This window comes from Drosophila ananassae, chromosome 2L, assembly GCF_017639315.1.
Source record: "Drosophila ananassae strain 14024-0371.13 chromosome 2L, ASM1763931v2, whole genome shotgun sequence".
NCBI classification, from domain to species: domain Eukaryota; kingdom Metazoa; phylum Arthropoda; class Insecta; order Diptera; family Drosophilidae; genus Drosophila; species Drosophila ananassae.
This window is the reverse complement of record NC_057927.1, coordinates 10038695-10058734: the sequence shown is the minus strand read 5'-3', so window position 1 is coordinate 10058734 and position 20040 is coordinate 10038695. Positions and strand designations below refer to the sequence as shown.

At 43.3% G+C, this 20040-nt stretch overlaps 6 protein-coding genes across 7 annotated transcripts; 2 read left to right on the top strand and 4 right to left on the bottom strand.

The window, feature by feature from the left end:
- Positions 1-71: 71 nt before the first annotated feature.
- Positions 72-2243, top strand: LOC6499691 (mitochondrial-processing peptidase subunit beta). Its single transcript, XM_001954097.4, has 6 exons — positions 72-286; positions 541-747; positions 808-1136; positions 1200-1570; positions 1628-1719; positions 1800-2243. Exons 1-6 carry the CDS (start codon positions 218-220, stop codon positions 2142-2144), a joined length of 1413 nt encoding a protein of 470 aa, XP_001954133.1. The 5' UTR covers positions 72-217; the 3' UTR covers positions 2145-2243.
- Positions 2241-4115, bottom strand: LOC6500902 (2-(3-amino-3-carboxypropyl)histidine synthase subunit 2). The gene is made up of 2 exons (XM_001954096.4): positions 3562-4115; positions 2241-3509 (listed from the first exon to the last, which is right to left on the bottom strand). Exons 1-2 carry the CDS (start codon positions 3727-3729, stop codon positions 2259-2261), a joined length of 1419 nt encoding a protein of 472 aa, XP_001954132.1. The 5' UTR covers positions 3730-4115; the 3' UTR covers positions 2241-2258.
- Positions 4116-4151: 36 nt separating this feature from the next.
- Positions 4152-4763, top strand: LOC6499692 (dynein light chain Tctex-type). Its single transcript, XM_001954095.4, has one exon. The coding sequence runs from the start codon at positions 4387-4389 to the stop codon at positions 4720-4722; it is 336 nt and encodes a 111-aa protein (XP_001954131.1). The 5' UTR covers positions 4152-4386; the 3' UTR covers positions 4723-4763.
- A 313-nt stretch (positions 4764-5076) lies between these two features.
- On the bottom strand, positions 5077-6695 carry LOC6500901. Its single transcript, XM_001954094.4, has 3 exons — positions 6538-6695; positions 5872-6484; positions 5077-5810 (listed from the first exon to the last, which is right to left on the bottom strand). Exons 1-3 carry the CDS (start codon positions 6602-6604, stop codon positions 5333-5335), a joined length of 1158 nt encoding a protein of 385 aa, XP_001954130.1. The 5' UTR covers positions 6605-6695; the 3' UTR covers positions 5077-5332.
- A 133-nt stretch (positions 6696-6828) lies between these two features.
- Positions 6829-7801, bottom strand: LOC6502667. The gene is made up of 3 exons (XM_001954093.3): positions 7366-7801; positions 7096-7250; positions 6829-7030 (listed from the first exon to the last, which is right to left on the bottom strand). The coding sequence occupies exons 1-3, from the start codon at positions 7799-7801 to the stop codon at positions 6950-6952; spliced, it is 672 nt and encodes a 223-aa protein (XP_001954129.2). The 3' UTR covers positions 6829-6949.
- A 326-nt stretch (positions 7802-8127) lies between these two features.
- On the bottom strand, positions 8128-18615 carry LOC6500899 (serine/threonine-protein kinase D3). 2 transcript variants are annotated; one of them, XM_032452318.2, is made up of 8 exons: positions 15170-15444; positions 13421-13899; positions 12337-12481; positions 11944-12081; positions 11670-11854; positions 9892-10879; positions 9017-9754; positions 8128-8944 (listed from the first exon to the last, which is right to left on the bottom strand). In XM_032452318.2, the coding sequence occupies exons 2-8, from the start codon at positions 13544-13546 to the stop codon at positions 8748-8750; spliced, it is 2517 nt and encodes an 838-aa protein (XP_032308209.1). In that variant the 5' UTR covers positions 13547-13899; positions 15170-15444; the 3' UTR covers positions 8128-8747. The 2 variants fall into 2 exon arrangements, with proteins under 2 accessions (XP_032308209.1, XP_044574256.1); XM_044718321.1 differs by lacking the exons at positions 8128-8944; positions 9017-9754; positions 9892-10879; positions 15170-15444 and adding an exon at positions 18377-18615 and having other exon boundaries at positions 11419-11854.
- Between the last annotated feature and the right edge of the window lie 1425 nt (positions 18616-20040).

Sequence of the window (20040 nt, the reverse complement as noted above, 5' to 3'; positions counted from 1 at the left end):
GAGAAAAGGCAGATTTTTCGGTTGCTTTGGAAAACAGTGTGTGCACACTATACTTTTTTTGCGTCCAGAACACAGCTGTTCGGCTGCAGCCAACTTAACGTCGCGGTCATCTGTATTCGTGCGTGTGTGTGTGAATTTTTCATCAGCGCCGCGGGCCACAGACGAAAAGTCATAATAATTTTTTAGTTAATAAGCTATTGAACGATTTAACTAAACGATGGCGTTGCGTGTTCTTGGTGTGACGCAGAATATGCGCACCTTCATGCGGGGCGTGGAAATGATCAAGGTGAGCCCAATTCCATAAAGTGATTACGCTCAACAGGATTTAAATTACGTAATTCTAAATTGGATATAAACCTTCTGACTGCAGTTATCCTTTCTTTTAAAACACCATTTTAAAGTACTTACTGCGGTTCATTAGTCAAAGGGCAAATTATTGAAATAAAACGCAATACCAATTGTTCTGCAAAACCATCTACATGAACTTTGAGGTTATGTCGGTGTTTTACTTAACTACAATTTATTTTTATTTACTTCCAGCGCCACAAGTCAGCGGTCAGCTTGCAGAAGACCCTGCTCAACATACCCGCCACCCAGGTGACCAAGCTGGACAACGGTCTTCGCGTGGCCAGCGAGGACTCCGGTGCCTCCACCGCTACCGTCGGTCTCTGGATCGATGCTGGCTCTCGTTCCGAGAACGAGAAGAACAACGGAGTGGCCCACTTCCTGGAGCACATGGCCTTCAAGGTATGATAATAGTTAATAGTAACGTGAATGGATATAAGTTAATTGGCCATTCTATTCCAGGGCACTGCCAAGCGCTCCCAGACCGATTTGGAGCTGGAGGTCGAGAACCTGGGTGCTCACCTGAACGCCTACACCTCCCGGGAGCAGACTGTCTTTTACGCCAAGTGTCTGTCTAAGGATGTGCCCAAGGCTGTCGAGATTCTGGCTGATATCATCCAGAACTCAAAATTGGGCGAGGCTGAGATCGCCCGCGAGCGCTCTGTGATCCTGCGGGAGATGCAGGAAGTTGAGAGCAACTTGCAGGAGGTGGTTTTCGATCACCTGCACGCCACTGCCTACCAGGGCACTCCCCTTGGCCAGACCATCCTTGGCCCCACCAAGAACATTCAGTACGTACTGCGGATTATCTAATCTTGTTTGTTGCTGTGCTTCAATTTCTCTTTTTTTTTCAGGTCCATTGGTAAATCCGACTTGACCGACTACATCCAGACCCACTACAAGGCTTCGCGCATCGTCTTGGCTGCCGCCGGCGGCGTTAAGCACGACGACCTGGTGAAGCTCGCCTGCTCGAACTTGGGTGGCTTGGAGGCCAGTGTGCTGCCCCCTGAGGTCACTCCCTGCCGTTTCACCGGCTCTGAGGTTCGCGTTCGTGATGATTCCCTGCCCCTTGCTCACGTAGCTGTGGCCGTCGAAGGATGCGGTTGGACCGACCAGGACAATATCCCCCTGATGGTGGCCAACACTCTGGTTGGTGCTTGGGATCGTTCCCAGGGTGGTGGCGCCAACAACGCCTCCAACCTGGCTCGTGCCAGCGCTGAGGACAGTGAGTGAATCTCTTAAACCACCATTGGTTAGCATACTTATCTAATTTTTTTGGCAGATCTGTGCCACAGCTTCCAGTCGTTCAACACCTGCTACAAAGACACCGGTCTCTGGGGCATTTACTTCGTGTGCGACCCTCTGCAGTGTGAGGTTGGTACATAAGAAACAGAAACTACTTTCTGTTATGTAATTAACATGAATCGTTTCTAAACTTTACAATTCTCTTTCAGGATATGATCTTCAACGTTCAGACCGAATGGATGCGTCTGTGCACCATGGTCACTGAGGCTGAGGTGGAGCGCGCCAAGAACCTTCTGAAGACGAACATGTTGCTGCAGTTGGACGGAACCACACCCATCTGCGAGGACATTGGCCGTCAAATTCTGTGCTACAACCGCCGTATCCCTCTGCACGAGCTGGAGCAGCGCATCGACGCTGTAAACGTTGGAAACGTTCGCGATGTCGCCATGAAGTACATCTACGATCGGTGCCCCGCTGTTGCCGCTGTGGGCCCCGTCGAGAACCTGCCCGACTACAACAGAATCCGTTCCTCCATGTACTGGTTGAGGGTTTAAATGAAGGGTTCCATCTACCCTGTTGTTTGACATGTAGCTTAATTGAAAAAGAAAATTTTGCCCCCCGAGGATCAGTAAATCGATAAATACCAAAAGTTATAAAAATGTGCTGGTTTATTGATGTGTGTATTTAATGGGAATGCCGCTGAGGCCCTTTTTCAGCTGAGCAGGCTCCGTTTGCCCGAGAGCTGGGTCCAAGCCCTGCCAGGTGCGGTCTTCGAAGGTCAGCCCTGTGTCTGTGGTCATCAACGACATTTTGGCTTGAGTGGCCAACGCCAACGATGCTGGATCGCCTGAAGTTTCAAGGGATTCGTTCATGGCTCCTCGCAGTTTTCCACTTACCAAGCTAACATCTTGCTCTGGGATGGCTTCCTTGTCAAAGGCCAGGAAACTGCGACCTTCCGGCAAAAGCTGCTTGAAATCCGTGACATAAGCTTCCGGATATTTCATATGCCAAGCTGGGTTCAATGCCATCTCGGCTTCGAAAACAGATACTATAGGTTTGTAGTAATCTTTCGAATCATACATATTGTTAAAGGGGCAACCTATTAGAACGAAGCAATCGATTTCGAGAAAGTTGGCCAGTTTCGCAGGATTGATTCTTCCCACCGAAATGAGTTGCGTTTTAATGCCTCTACTCTTAGCCATGCTTTGCAGACGGGCAACCACATCAAGGTAGCCTTCGGACGTAAGAGTGGCCACGATCAGGCCCAAGGTCTGTGCATCCTTGCACTTCTCGATGTAAAAATAACGCCGGCGTATATACTGCGCCGTTAGAGGATTTTTAGTGCTGAGGGAAGCAGTCGAACCGTTGAAAATATACCACTGTTGCGGAGCTGTGGAATTCAGGGAAAGATTAGCAAAGCGCTGATTATCGGCTCCTATAAAAATGCTAATAGTTTCCAACTCAGGAGATGAGTCCACTGCTGCCGTTGAGGATTCTTCCGTTGCTGGAAAAACATTCAAAAATAGCTCTTTGGGTTGAAGAGCTTCTTTCAGTTTTGTGAAGAGTTCGTCGCTCTTGATGTAATGGTATCCAATGTCCAGATAGAGGCACACCTTTCTCTCTCCACACTCAGGACGCAAAGTTTTTAATTGATTGAGAAGATTATCAACACTCAGGGGCAGTTCCGGGTAAAGATAAAGAACCGGTAGCCGGAAAACACGGCTGCGACAGGCATTGCCGAAGTGAATCACACTGTCGGCTTCCACATGGGCAGCTGCAATCTCATCAACACAACAGCTGCCGTATGTGGTATCTGCTAGGATGAAGACCTTCACCTCCTCTGGAGCCAGTAGCTGCTTCAGATCCACACTAATTCCATTACTGTGAGGCAGATAGTCATCCGGGAATTGCAGGCATACCTGGAAAAGATTATATCTTAAGACAAATCCTAAGAATGACCAATATACACACTCTTTTGTAACCATTCTGGCGGATCCAATCGCTGCTCACTTTCCGGTGATTTTCGTTCCAGATTTGTTCATAGTTGACCTCTTGATTTTCCGTCTCCGTTTCTCGTTCCAATGCAGCAGTGTCGGAACTGGAGAACGCAGAAGCAGTTCCTGTTCCGGATGAGCTCATTTCCAGGTAATATTTGTTCTTCGGCTCATAAAATAAACAAAAAAATTCCTTTCTATTTTTCTTTGGTTATCGCGATACACCGATATTGCAGTGCGATCGATAGTTGGCTAGTTACCTACACTGTTTTTTTTTAAAGTATTAATATTTTGTAAACTTAATAAGATATTTATTTTAGAAAAAAAGAATTATATATATTTTTTTCATTTTAGATTGATGTTTTTTGATTTATCCAAATGAAAATCACTATGAATATAGAAAACCAAATGGAGGATGCAATCTGCATAATTTTAATTTATCAAAAAGCGTTACTAAAAATACGAATATTATTTAATTAATTAAAAAAATTAACTTTTATTAGCACTTAATTTAAATTAGCCTGCCATCCAACACTGCCGCCCTGAATACAAAAATATATCGATAATTCAAACATTGAAAATATCGATTGAATCCGAATCGAAATTCTCTGCTTCGTACTTCTAACATAATAGGCTCCTAAAACTTTAGTTATTTCAGCTCACTTTACATAGAACGACGCCAACCATCGTAAAACGCGCGCATATCAAGAAGGGTAGGAAAGGACAACAAAAGGAAAGGAAGGACAATCGAAGCTAAAGATTTTGACCAGCTGCCCACAGACGCCGACAAGAAAATTGCAAAATGGATGACTCACGCGAAGAAAGCCAGTTTATTGTCGACGATGTCAGCAAGACGATTAAGGAGGCCATCGAAACCACCATCGGCGGCAATGCCTACATGCACGACAAGGTTAACAACTGGACCGGCCAGGTAGTGGAGAACTGCCTCACCGTGCTAACCAAGGAGCAGAAGCCGTACAAGTACATCGTTACCGCCATGATCATGCAAAAGAACGGTGCCGGCCTGCATACAGCCAGCTCCTGCTACTGGAACAACGATACCGATGGATCCTGCACGGTGCGCTGGGAAAACAAGACCATGTACTGCATCGTTTCGGTTTTCGGACTGGCCGTTTAAAAGGAAACATGTCAGCATCGAAAATAACTATAAGGGGGAGGGATTAACAAGATTGGAGCGTGTGACACGGCGACACCAGAACTTTCGTAAATAAGTAAACCTGAAACACCATCTGAACAAGGACGAAATTAATGATAAACAAAAATAAACAAAATGTTACATCCACAATTCGTTGGTTGTGTACGTAATTAAAGTTACTTCTTATTTTCAATTAAATCTAATAAAAATAATATAAAAACTTGAAGGAAGACTATTTAAAGGACAACTTCTCAAACTAGATATTTTCAGAAAATGGATTGGAAATTTACCATACAACGGCTGAAACCCCATATGAAATTCAATACGGTATATTGATTAATTTTAAAACAGCTTGTTGGTTTTTATGTTCACTTAATTTAAAGTAACTTAAGAGCTATATCAAATATGTAGGAAACATATTCATTATATTTTAAAAAGATTTAATTCGTAATCTTATTTGATTTGTTTATTTTATTTGTTGTTGTATTTGAAAATAGCTTTAGGAGCCATAGAGCTAAAAAAAACTTTATTGACGCGCCTTCGAGTTTGTTTAATCGATGGCGGGCGCGATGTCCTTGGGTTTTACGTGGTCTTACTTCTTGCGTTGAAAGCGTCGTGCTGTTTTTAGAGTAGGTACTTTGCTAGGCAGTCGCAGGGCCAGGACATCTGAGCGGGACTTTGGGAGGGCGTTTGCAATGTGCGCGTACTGCTTGATTCGCTCCTTGCTAGTGGCTAAAGCACGGGAGAGCACATTGAGGTCCACCTCGTGCTTTTCGCTGATTAGCAGTGCCATAACAATAAAGTGGGTGAGTGCTTTCTCAGTACTGAAGTTTGTCCGAGTGCCTCGTTTGGCCACGTTGGGATCCGCAAACCTTTGCCGGATGTCGTTCTCAATCTTTTCTGTGATCTTCGAAAGTTCCACCTTCTGCATTTGCCGCGAGCGGAGCGAAATCAATGTCTGCAAAGCGTCCATATAAATGATAAGCTTTATATGCAAGAAGTCTTCCTTTGAGGTGACCGTTTTATTCTGGATGCGACCTAAGCACTCCTTGAGGTATTCCGATTTAAGTCTGAAAATAATGGAAGTATTTTAATATGGATCAGTCGGATCAAATTAATTTATATACTTACGGTATTGTTTGAAGTGGTGTGGAAAACACCACTTTGGCCTCCTCGTCCAGTCTCTCCAGTAGCGAACTTGGGACTACATCCTCAACGTCGTATACGTGATCCAGATTCGTGGCGTCCTTATCAAACTTAGGTACAATTTTGGCCAGGTATTCCTCATTGCTGGTGCTCAAATCCGTCATGGCATCCTCGGCTTCTTCGTTTTCGTTCTGAGTGGATGTCTTTACAGTTTCATCCAAATCCTGCCGCACTACCTCGACGTTGACCAGCATCTTCTCGTGGTTATCGACAAAGCGTGAGGCCTTGCGTCCTCCAAATTCCTTTAGAAGCTTCTTGTTAGCATGTTCCCTGCTGAGCATTGGAGTCTTCCGCTTCTCTCGATCCAACTCCTGGTAAATGTGATTGGAGAGCAGCGCCTGTTGTATGGGTACAATTTGCACCTTGTTGGTCGATTTGTTCCTAACACACATATAAGTGTCATACTCCTGGCTGTCCTTCAAGTCGCCCGTATAGATCTGGTCTCCTGCCACCACCATGGCTTGGGTTTTCCTCTCATTTTGGTTTTCAATTACACAAAAATCTCCAGCGCCCCCGAGCGAACCATTCTGGAATTTGACTGAGAAAGTCCAAATGTTACTCTGTGAATATCATCAATATTCGACTTCTTACCGAGAGTAGGCAGATGTTCATCTCTTTTGTGATTGCACACGGTATCAACTTGCGTTTTGTCTTCCATTTCTTGGCATTTATTTAATGCGCGAGCCTGCACGTGTAGAAAACTCAGACAATCAGCTGATTGCTGCTCGACACCTTTTGCCAAGAGAGTTGCCACCCTTTTTAATAGTAACGGTCATTCTTCAAATTTAATTTAAAATAACATTTTTGTTATTTATGGTTTATTTTAATAGAATCTTATATAAGTATTACTTTTTATTTAAATTTTTAGATTTAAAGTCTATAATATATAAAGTTATGCATAAAAAAATGTTCTGTTCTGTTCTGTTTTTGATAATTAATCGAATATTGTGTGTATTTTTAAATTTTTTTAAACTTTTAATACTTTTTAAGTAAAATTCTGTATTTACGGACGTCTGCTTGATTCCGGAACTATAGTAAATCCAGAGAAGCTGTAATGTTTGCTTTTAACGACCTTTATTACTTGCTGTAGAGTCAGGGCGTAAGAGATTAATTGAATACTATATTCTATAAAAATAATATTTAACGTACCATTACTAGTTTAATGAGGAAAACTGCGAATGTAAGAAAGTTTATGCTCATGATTGCTGCCTCGGGAGGGAAATCTATTTCCGAAGTGTCGAGCAATCCACGTCGCCGTCGCCTTTTCCGCTCCGGTGGCTGCCAAAGAACCGCGAATTGTTGTTCTATAAATTAAAAAATGGAGTAAAAATAATATGAATGATAATTCTTAGCTGCTAAAAAATGTTTTTATTAATTTGTATTTTATTTTTCTTTGGTTAAACGAGTTTCCCTACATACCAATAAGTTTCATTAGATTGTCTCCCAAATTTTGTAAAAGTTTAAACTTTTTTTCAAACGTGAGTGCCGATTTTTTCGCCCAGGTGTTCTGTAATGTTTTAAGAAACTTTAGAAAGCCCTTCATACTGGGCATCTCAATTCCTCCTTCTTCCGGCGGTTGCTCCGTAGTTTCCTCCTCCCCAGTTTCTTGACTTTCGTTCTCCGGGGTATTCGAGGAGTGCCTTCTGGATGTGGTCTCTACTTTTGGCGTGGCCACATTTATTGTAGGTGTGTTTGTGGAGCTTACGGAGAGGAGATGGCCATTGAATGGCATCACACCAAATCTCTCCCTTTGATATTCCAACCAGGCGGGACTTGGGGTACTAAAGTTATCTTTTTGATGGCTGGTCCTGAAGACTATTGTGATTAGGAGTAGCTGAGCCAGAAAACTACACATCTTCACTTGGGGGTTGTCGGAGAAAAACTATTGGAAAGAACTAAAGAAGTCTTCCATGAAAGGTGCCAGCCGTTGCAGGCCAATGATTTTTGATGCAGTGGTGCAGATTAAGTGCAGAGACTACCAGGCGAGTGACAGAAGGTGTCTTTTTGGGCAAAAAGAAATGCCATGAGTGAGAGTTACAAGTTCCAAGACATCTATACTTTTTTATATATTTTACGTTTAACTTTACCCAAGATTTTGTAGGTATTTTCATTGATACAAAGTGATAATATTTGTCTTAGCTATTATCACTATTGCAGCTGTAAGATAAACACTTTCAAAAGTTAATTATCAAGCATTGTTTATTTAGCTTTGTGTTGTTTCTCTGCCATTTGTTCTGTTGGTGTTTAGTCTGTCGTATGGCAATTGGTTCTGAATTGGATCTGAGCTTCACGTACATATATAGAATATACATATATATATTTAAGACATCTGAGTTTGTGTTATAATTTTTGTAGTGTTTTTCATAAGAGTTTCCTTTAGGTGGTTAACGATTAAAGCTATCGACTAATTTTGATTCTAGAGAAAAATTTAGCACAAAGAGTTTTAGGTTTGAAAATTTTTGTGTTAGCAATGTTTAAAATGTGTTCGAAAAGCAGATAAGAGAGAATAGGATAAACTTAAAGCTAGTCATATGGTTGTACTGCTATTTGATGTGCCGGCAAAGATGGAACCTCATCCATTTCAGGGCCCTGTCGCTCATGGGCTCCGTTTTTGGAGAATCTCCGCAATTGGACAGCCGATGACAGCCGGCGCAGTCCGCCGGGGATGGACGATAGTTCTCGGTGGTGTTGCTGGTGTCACTGCTGGTGGAGGTTGTGTTGGTGGTGACGCTGATACAGTTCATCTCCGACTCTGGACCAGCGAGAATCTCTTTCAAAACGGACTCCGATTCGCAGCCAGGTCACATGTCGCCCGCACAATCCCAGCGAATATCGTCGGACTCGTGGGTCAGATACCTTCCGCCACCCACCTGAGTTTCCAGGGTCCGCAGATCCCGATAGGTCTGCTTGTCCTGCAACCAGTAGTGCTGGAGGCTTTTGTCCACCGTGTACCGCTTACGTTGCTTCACCTGCAGCAGGTTATTGATCAAGTCAATAGCTAGAAAAAATATAAAAATAAAAATTAAATATATTTATAATCCCTTCAGAGCACTTCAGAGCACAGACTCACCATTAGAAGAAATCTCCTTCCAGGGATTGGGTGGGTACATAAAGGCCGCGTTTTGGATCTGGTCATTTATGTCCTCCTCCTCATTAAAGGGAAAAGTGCCACTAAGGCTCACATAGATGATAACGCCCACACTCCACATATCCAGGGAGCGATTGTATCCCTTGTTCCGTAGCACTTCCGGAGCCAGATATGCCGGTGTGCCGACCACTGAACGCCGGAAGGATTTCTCGCCGATAATGCGGGCGTAACCAAAATCGCAAAGCTTCACCTGTGGAAACTCTGCATCCGAGGAGAGCAGGACATTCTCCGGCTTAAGATCGCAGTGGACTATGTTTTGCGAGTGAAGGTATTTAAGGGCGATCAGGATCTGGGTGATCAGGAACTTGGTCACACGTTCGCTGAGCCTGCCGCGTGAATGCGACAGAATCATCTCCAACATGTCGCCCTTGAGCTTCTCCATAACCACAAATATACGCTCCGGAGTTTCAAACATCCTTTCCAAATTCACGACGCCGCAGTGCGAAATATTCTGAAGAATGGCCACCTCGTTCTTTAGCTGCGCCTCCTGTTTGGTGGGGAATCGTAGCTTATCGATCACCTTTATGGCCACCTCGCGCTGCGTCTTCTTGTGTACACCGCCGTATACGACACCGAACTGCCCGGAGCCCAGAACCTCGTCTGGGAAGATTTGGTACAGCTGACCCATGTCCTGCACCTGTTCCTCCGACTCGCAGCACTCTGCGGAAGGTAAGCGAGATAAGCTCATTTGAATTTTTTGTTTTCACGTGGAAAATATTGTCGAAAGTGAGATTTGTATCGAAGGTTTCTTTTGTTGTCTAACTGTCACCAAATCGGATGTCAAATAAGTTACTTACGTGTGTTGGTCACGTGCATGAACGCTTGACGGATGCTGGTCTCCCAGCTTTTGGCAATGTCACTGCCAATGCCACTGTCCGGCGGTGGCAGGCGGACGGCATGTTCCTCCTTGGCCCCTACCAGCGGATCCTGCCCCACGAAATAGCTTAGGTTTGGCAAGCGCAGTTCGAAGCAGTAGTTGCTCTCCGGAACCGGATCCCCGCGATGACTCTCGATCGAAAGGAGCTCCGCCAGCGGTAGCTCCTTATGGTATTTGCTTCCCTGCTCTGAGACAAACAAAGTAATAGTTTTGGAGTCCAGCCGCCAAAAGTATCGCTTCACTGCCTTGTCTAGGGATGTGTAGTGGACCAACCAGCCCTCTTTCAGGGCCTGGCCACCGCGTTTCTTGGTGTGCTTCACGGACTGAACAATCCGCATCAGTGGGATGTTGGCACTGGGCGAGGAGGAGGCCGACGACTGTGATTGCTCTGACTGACCGTCGCTCGATTTGCTCGTGTCTCCACTTGTAATAGAGTCATCGGTCAGACCCCCATTGACCAGCTCTGGTGGTGAATTGTGGGCATTGGTGAGGGCTTTGGGCGCTTCCCTAGGTCGTCCCGCCACCAGGTTCACGCCACCCGTCATGGCTGTTTTGTATTTCCCGTAATCCGCTCCAGAGCTCGCTCCCTCGTCGCAGTCACTGTCATCGAACTCCTCGCGGAAGAAGTTGTCCCGCTCCTTGCCCCCTGCCTGCAGCTGCAGCTGACTCAGTTGCGCCTCGCCCGTGCAGTCCTGCGGCACCTTGTCCATGCACTTCTTGTGGGTGTTGTACTGGCAGTCCCGGCACTGCAGGCCCTGCTTGAAGAGACCCTTGAGCAGCTTTTTGCACACCTGGCACACGGTGGGGATGCCGTAAGTGTGCACCATAAACGTGTGCGGTATCCGGACGACGGTCAGTCCGTTCCGGCTTCCCGACGAATATGTGCGCTGATGGCGACCGGGTATATTCTGGGTGTTCAAAGGGGAAAAAATTAATTAGCAAACGGCGGGTCGCTGGAGATGGATGTTGTTTTGGGTATGCCCATGAGAGCACTCCTCTAATGGCGGTAAGTGGGTGAGACTAATTTTCTAATTTGGGACATTTTTTCAGCTAACTATCTGTGGATTTCTTTTCTTAGAACTTCAGTATCATGGGATTGAGATTTAAAGGTGTACAATTGATATTTAAAGGGACTTTTTTTAAACGAAAAGATAGTATCTTGAAAGTATTCAATGTATAATTAAGGTTGTTATTACTAAAAACACGTTTATGCTCTCAACGTTACTCTTTTTCAAACACATGTGTGAGACATGCAGATAATGAATAAATTATTAGAAAACTAATTTCCGTAATTTAATTGCCTTCGATGGCGTAGTTCACACTGCTACTGCAAAGTTTGTATACAAGTTTGTGTAAAGTTTATGCAAACTTTGACAGGTTTGAACTGAAAAGAGCCCAATTCATCACACATCCCAGTTTGGATCCCCCACGAGTATTTAACAAAGCATTTGAATGTGCACAAAAGAAAAGTTTATTTTTGAAAAGCATGAAAATAATACAAAGTAAAGGAGAATGCCGGGATAAGTACAAATTTAAATACTCGCAGGATAACCGGAAACTGTCAACCAACACCCTTACTCACTAAATCGCAACAGGCACGCACACACTAGCAATCGCATTCACACAGATACACGCCATGGGAGGGGGCAACTGTCAATTCTTAATAATATCATTCATAAGGTCCGACATGCGCTTTACCAGAGAGCTGCTCGAATCGTTCCGTCCGGTTGACTCCTCTGTGGACAGTAGCGACTGCTGGGAGCTGCCAGAAGGACTGCGGGGCGCCTGGAGCGTGAAGGAACGCCTCGAAGTGGCGTCATTCGAGCGATTGCAGTTGTTGGGGATTTTTACCACGCATCGCTTGTGATAGTTCTGACCGCATCCTGTGGGTGGAAAGTGGTTTGCGGGCGTTAGTTTGTTTCTGGACTTGGTTGGGGATTAGTTTGGATGACAGTACGGAGAGTACACATACCATCACACTTGAGTCCCTGACGCACCAGACCAAAAAGCATCTCGCCGCAAAAATCACAGAAGGTCGGTCCCTTGTAGGAATGCACATTCAGGCTATGGGGTTTCAGTGTCGGCATCTCGGAGGTTGGATACAGGATAGCTGCAGGAAAAGAAAAAAGGGGTTACTTTAGGTTTATCAATCTAATATCTGGCAATTCAATGGGATTACATCTCAGAAGGTATAAATTCATTGACTTCAAATCAGCTTCTATTGAAGTTGAGCTTTTTTGTTGAATATTAAAATATATTTTAATTGAAATTGAAGATTTATTAATAAACTATCATTTGGAATGAACTTATTGTATCTGCGTATCGGAAAACACTAAAAAACCGAGGTTGCTGGTTGGCTACTTACGACTGGCTGTCAGTACGATTTCCACGAGGGTCTCGTCCACCACCTCCGATGCCGAGTTGATGATGTGCAGCACATTCGGGGAGCTGTAGTCGTGGACGAAGAGCAGAATGCGTTCCGAAAGATACGTGAGCCCGCTGTCCGGTATCTGAAAGGGCAAACAAGCGTATGAGAGCTCCGCTAGCGATTGGTAGCGATGATGACCATTCGCGGTATGGTTTCATTTAACGCTCATTTTTGCATATTATCATATCATATTCCTATCTAAATTGATTTCCCGATAAGATCCCGTTCAGCCATATGCACCGTTTAGCCAACAAAGTTGACTGATATTGGCTGATAAATAATTGAATGATTTGTTATTTCCGAATAAATATTTCACTTTAAGTTTTTGACTTTAATGCACACTTTATGTACTACTCTGCTGCTATGTGGGAAGCTGTAGAAGTTAATTTACCGAAGCTGTCTGTTACAGTGAAATATCCATATACGAGGCACTTAGAGCTCCCAAAGCCGTAGATCCTGGACAGACCAAATTACATTTCCACTACACCACCACGTCGGACTTGGTAAGAGTTAGACGCATGCCGGCGTGAACACCCAAATGAGGGGAAGCCGGAAGGCAGTCTGGCCAGGAGCAGCTGTCACGGGCAGTGGCGTTGAATGGTTATGGAAGTACGGAACACCACCAGTTGCGGCTGGTTGGTTAATTGAATTGGCCATGGATAGCTGGCCCGTAAGGGGACAGGCCTAGCGGAAATGAGTCCATGCCTTTGTTAGACGGACTTACTTAATGAAATAAAGCAATTATTGCGGACACATACATTTATTAATCCGCCCATCCTTTGGTGGCGCTCAGTTTCTATGCTTTGCGTGCCAGAGTTACAGAATTGCAAAAATATAGTTTCCTAGAACCTCGGTTGGCTTGTTGGCCAAGTACGCCCACCGTATGTATGTTGACTTGACCGCTTTCCGACTGCCGTCAAAATATTTAACTATTGACATGGCCACTGGACAGTGGGTCTTGCATAATTAACCAAATGGCAAAAGAGGGTAAAATGGGTCACCAGATGGTGGGGTTCCTTACCTTTGTGTTTATGAAATCGCAGGCCATATCCTTGAGCGATTTGAGCGTCAGAGCGGTAACGGGCACACAAACTGCATCGCGAACGCTGCCGAATTGAAAAAGGAATGTGACCTCAGGACCCTCCATTATAACGGGAACACTGCCAACGCCGACGCCGCTGCCACTGCCGCTGCCGACGCTGCTGCCGTTGGAGGTGGTGTGGTTTCGATGGGCCACGGTTGCACTGCTATTCGTCCTGTCCTGGGAGCCAATAAAATCCCACTTTTCCGCTTCGTCTGCTCTGATTCCTCCAGCTAGTTTCCCCCTCCTGTCGCCTCTTGTCCTGTGTTATTCCAAATGCCAAGGACGACCGTAAGTTTTATGTTTTGGCTGAGCTTTGAATTTGGCTCTGTGGTCTAAGACTTCCTCTCGGTCACGATCCAGCTGAGATATGAAACAGATACAGCTCCACACCGGCGGCGGCGGTTCATGAAAGCAATCTGCAATAATAAAACCAATGGAAAAGGATTATCTTTCAGGTATGAGTAATCCAATATATTGCATTGGCTATTATTATTTGTTCTAAGAAAACCAGTATTGAAGTATTGTATCTTTAATTTTAAAATGATATTACTGTTCAGCGTATAAAAATAATAATATTTCAACCATAAAAACGCAAGATTAAAAGGAATCATTTATATTGTAATATGAATAAGAATATTAGAAAGATAGCTTCTACTTTATGAGATTTGTAATAGAGTGGTTCTTATAATTAAATATTATATTTTTTTATTTTATTATTCGTCGCTCTTATTTGAAATGATCTTAATCGACTTGTGGCTTAGTAAGTTAGGTCATGGAGCGTGAATCGCTGAGACAATGGAGCCATAAATAATCCGCCAATCAATTCCCCGATTCAATTGGGATTACGTAGCCCTCCATATTGGCCATATGTACACACTACACCCGTCATTATATTTATATACAAAAAACTGGTTGCTAATTGCGATGAGAAAATCTAGACGGATAAAAAATAAAAAAAAAAAGAAGGCTGGCTGGGAAACTGGCGGGGAGATTTGAATTCTTTCCAATTATTTTGAAGTGCCCCGACTGCCTGACTGTGTGTGTGACCCATTTATGGAGTGTGTGTGCTCAAGCCTGTGAGACATTAAAAAATAATTAAAAAATCATGACGGAAAATATGTGCCGGCCATGAAAGGAATGCCATGGGATGTAAAGGGAGAGAAAAATGTTAAAAAACAACAAAAAACAGGCAAAATGAAAGCCAAGAAAGAGACTCCAGTCCGGAGAGCGGCAGCCAAGCAACTTTCTAAATTTGTTTCTCGGCTTTTTTCCTCTGGATATTATAAGTAGGTGTATCAGTCAAAAGTCGCAGCTGGGAGTTGAGTGCGTTTTGAATTTCAATTGAAGCGCCAGAGGGGGAGGTGGCATTACTTTTCTGTGGGATGCGGAGGCCGCCGCTAAAGATTTCAAGTGTTTCCAAAAAATGGATACAACCGATAAAATAAACGCGAAATATCAGAAATTGGAGCACAAACAAATGACGCAGCGCAGAGGCCTAAAGTCAAGGCTAACACAGACACACAAGATATTAAGATACTCAACGGTATCCATGAGATACTGAGATACTTTTGACATTTACATAACAACACAACAAGCAACAAGCTGCCAAACGCCAAACGCCAAACTTAGCTCCCCTGGAAAGCTCTCGGCGTATTTCTGTTAATAATTTATTAAGCAAATACACACTTTGGGATTCTTTTCACTGTCTTGCATCCGATGGATGCCACTTGGACATGGTGACTAAGCCGACTTCTTCTCCAGCTTATGCTTCTTCTTGGCACTGTTTTTACGGCCCCAGCACTCTTGTTGTTTTTATTGGGGTTTTGTTATTGCTGTCGTTCTCTATTATTCTATGCGCTGCAATTTGATGTCACTGCCATCTTCGCCGCGGCACGTTCTGAGTTTGTTAAGCCAAAAGAGCAACTGACTTAGCCAACTGACTGGCAGACTCGCTGCCGATGCCAGGGACCCAGTCCCCATCTCGGTGCCATAACCAGAGTCAGAGCCCAGAGCCAGAGCCAGAGCCAGACGCCAACCCAGACCCAGACCCAGTAGTTGGTGGCAATAGCCCAGGCCAGCGCAAAAGCCACTCAAAACCCGTTTTGCGGCACTCAAAAAAAAAACTACAGTTTATTATTCATAAAATAATTTTAAAAATATGTATTATTTTATAAGCCGTAAAATAATGTTAACTAAGCCTTGAATATTTTTACCATAATCTGAACTTCTTCAATGGTTTAAATCCTTGTTTTTTTACAGTGTAAGCAAGCTTATAGAGAAAGACAGTGTCAGAGAAAGAAAGAGAGACCTCTAGAAACCCAGAGAGAGAGAAAGGGAGTGGGGCTTCGCCAAATGTGTGTGTGTGTGTGTGAGTGTGAGCCATGAACCAAAGCACTCGACCCGGCATACAAGTCGCCCATTTGCCCATCGTTTCTTCGTTGTTGCCCAGTTTGTTTGTTTCCTTTGTATGTTTGGGGTAACGGCAGCACTCTCCTATTCCCCCCTGTTCCCACAACCCCACTATCCCACCACCACCACTAAGAACTTTCTACACCACTTTTTTGCACTCTTTCTTTCTGTTCTATTGCTCGGCATTGAACGCGCCCATTTAGCGCCCATTTTCTACGCTGGCTGTCATTGTCAAGGCTGTCCAAGAATCTACCTGGAGCTATCTGAGAGTGTATTGGTATTGGTTCTGGGGCCTGTCGTGTGTCTGATAAGCGATTTTCCCGTTACCTTTAGCCGGCCCCAGGGCCAAGGCGTTTCACTTACAGGCGATGGGAAAAAGTTTCCACACACCCACAGTCAGCTGTGCGAAACGGAATGTGCAAGACTTCATGCCAAAAGTATGGATTTATTGGATGGACGATTTTATACTAAATATAAAAATTAAAATAATAAGAATCTACTTCAAATATGTTGCAATAAAACACAAAGAATAAAAATGTTTTACAAATTGTATTTAATTTATTTTCAGCTCTACAGAATTGAGAATCATACTTTGCTCTTTTTGGTTTGTTAAAAAAATAAACATATCTGAAACTTTAGAAAAACACGATTTTTAAATCTACAACCCGCCCTGTTAACGTCACTAATCGTTTTAATTGTGAAACAAGTTATAAGTAAATATTTGGGAATATTTTTAGATTATTAAATGATCAATAAAATTGAAAAGCTTATTGCCTATGAGTTTCCACAAAATTCTGTTGTACATTGTGGGTGTTAACAAGAAAACAAATTTCTTTTTTCAAAGTGTTTTATTTTAATATCTATAACAATAAAATAAGATATTTTAAAACAATTTTATATCTTATGGAATGTAGTAATGTAAGAAATATTGGATCTCACGAAGCCAGCTCTGGTGGAAAGTGGAATCTGCGACAATAGCCAAGGACGGTCGCCAAATAAAAAGTTCGTTGAAAGTTGGGTTTTTATGGGTTTTTATTTTTGCCCCCGCTCTATTATCGGATGCTGTATTCTTTTCGTTTCGTTGTATTTTTCATTTTCTTTTTTTGTGAGGTTGTGATACTCGTACTCACATGTTTATTTGCTGGAATATTATTAGATTTCTCGATTCATGTGAAACAAACACAGGGCGACACAAAATGCAAATAGGCAAAGGCGGCGCAAAAGTCGCGCGCTGTGTTTATTGATAAGCGACCCGAAAGCGACAGAGCAACGGGGTGCTAAGGGGGGGGGGCGGGAGCGGACGGTAAACTGAGCACGCATTCAGAAGGCAGCGGCAGGAGCATCATCATCATCGATAGATAATTAGCAAGGTGATAATAATTCGAATCTGGGAACGAGAACGAAAGCGAGGCTAGAACGAGATGCTATGATGATGCCACGACAAGTTCAAATTCCACTGGGGGTGGAGCCCACTCGAAATCACCCAGCACTCAGGGGGAGCGGTGGAGCAGGGGAATGAGCTGGCGATAATGGCAAATGGTAACCCATGTTAAGTGTGTGTGCCACAGGCTGACGCACCGGCCATAAATATCAAGGCCAAGGAGCAACTGGAGTGTGTGTTTGTTTGTTTTTCTATCCCAAGTGCCGGGACGGACGCCAAACGAGCGAAGCGAGTCCTGGCCGAAAGGAGCAAATAAAAGTTAACAGGCGCGGGCGCAGACAAACATTTGCATTAGAGCTTGGTGGGACAACGGCACAGGGATCGCTCGGTAAACAAGACCATCAGCAATTCAAATGATTTATTTTGATTAGAAAACTAAGAGAATCGCGCAATAAAGAACTTACTCAAGAGTACTCGGGTTTTATCAGCTTGTGTGTTACATTAAAAACATTAAATAGTTAAAGAGATAATAAATAAAATTAACAATACAAAAATACAATATGTTTATTAAGTAGATATTACTTATATAACAAAAATAACATTATTAGTATGCATGATATTTATTTTACATAATTATAAAACATTGAGAAGCTACTGTTTTAATTAAAAAGCAATATATTCCTTTTACAAACAAACAGAAAAAACACAGCAGTCCATAAACAACAGGCAAGAACAACAATGCCCTCACTTCCACTTATTCACAGGATGATATAATAATAAGAGCCAGGATAAGCACAGGAAACGGCCAAGGAGCCCAAGTGTGACACTTAAAATTTTAGTGTTTCTCAAGGAAATTTCATTTGGTTTAATTTCGTTTCTGCGCCAGATGCGAATGGCGTCACTTGATGACTTTGCCCGAGTTTCAGTCGATTATTTTTTACACCCATTTAAGATGCAACACTTGGCGAACAGTGCAACATGAATATATACAATATTATATATATACAGACTCGTTGAAAAATTCTTGCAATTAATTTGAATAATTAATATGCACACGGTTACGGGGCACAGAGAACTAGATACCAACATAAACACTCACACACCTTCACTTGTGCCCCATTTCTCTGGGCGGTTTTCCTTAGAATTTTCAATATTTGCCCAGTTGTATGTGTGGGTGAGACAGTCGTAGTATTTTCCTTATATTTTCTTATTTTTTTTTTCACTTGTGTGGCAGCATCGTGGATATCCACGTTGGTTCGCTTTTCTGTCGTTAAGGGTAACGAGGGAATTTCGCACGTTTGCACTTTGGCACGGTCGCCACACAACTGAAGGCTCGTTTTCAAGACCAAACCAGCTAAGGCAAAGGCGAAATCCAAACAAATGCCGAGCTCAACTCTCATAAAGTCGGCTCGGGCTGACACTCTCCCTAGAGTTTCTCCGAAACTTTCTCACAGTCCGTGTGATTCAAATGGTTTTGAATGAGATTCGAGAGAAATAATATTCTATGAGATTTACTTGTCTGATTTCAAATACCACATCACTTTACAAATTTTTGGCGTTCTTGACGCGCTTCCCCTGTTTGATTTTATTTTATTTTGACTTCTCATTTGTTTATTTACTCTTCTCAAATTTGTTTGGGCGTTTGTTTACATCAGAGGCATAGGTGAAAGCCGCTGTTGCTGAGCTTTCTCACAGGTGTTTTAAAAGCTTCCGAGTTTTAATACGGAGAGGCAAGTGAATTTGGCTTAAAGAGAGATAGTGGTGGCAGCAAAACAAACATTGCTCAGGGTTGTCAGGTTTGAAGTTCAGTAAGTAAAATTGTAGTATTATGTTTCATTCTTTCTGACTTTTTTATTTATTTTCGGTACGTATACGTAATAATTACTCTGTTTGTTTTTTACGTATACGTAATATTTTCAGATTCTTTAAAATAAAATTTGTTTTAATATATTTTGGCAGTTTGTGTATTTTAGTTACCCATTTTAGATTACATCTAAAAATTAAAGCTAGAATCGTAATTTTGTTACGAATACGTAATATTACATTTCATAGGAAATCCCATTGATAAAAGCTTAAGAGATAACAATATTAATTGAAGAGAGTCCAGTGAAGAGAATTAAGTTCAATGGCCACTGTTGCTTTTCCACTCTCTTAAAAAGCTCTGTATGCACTGTAACAAAAAAAGGTTGAAAAGAATAATAATTTGTTCAATGGATGTGGCGCAAGGGGTGGCTTAGGGAAACCCCTGCTGGCGGCAAAATTGAAGCGCGTAAACTGCATATTACGCTAACCCGCCACGGCGGAAAGGTAACCGGAAACGTAAAGCTTTTTACCAACGTAATCGCTTTTCCACGCCAGGAGCTTTTCATTTCGCAAACGCGGAAAATGGGGGAAAAGAACTGGGCCAGTCACACGAAACAACTTCGAAAAGGGAAGCATGAAATTGCTCTAGCAACACATGGCGCTGGAGGGATGGGGGATGGGAGGCTGGGAGGGAGGAGCGAGGTGAGGGCGGGGATATGGGGGTGGGTGGGAGTTTGTGGATTTTCCAGAGGGGAGGCTGGCTTTTGTTGTTGCGACTGTGTGCCGCCTGCCAACTGACAACAAAAGCGTCGCATGTAATATAATAAAGAGATTTTCCATAGCATACAAAGCGGGGCTGCGTCGAGACAGTTGCATGTGTCCTGTTCACAAGGCGGTTCTTGCTCCACCGCACCGTTTCTCACGACTCTGCCACGTCTGCCACGACTGCCATTGCCATGTCCTC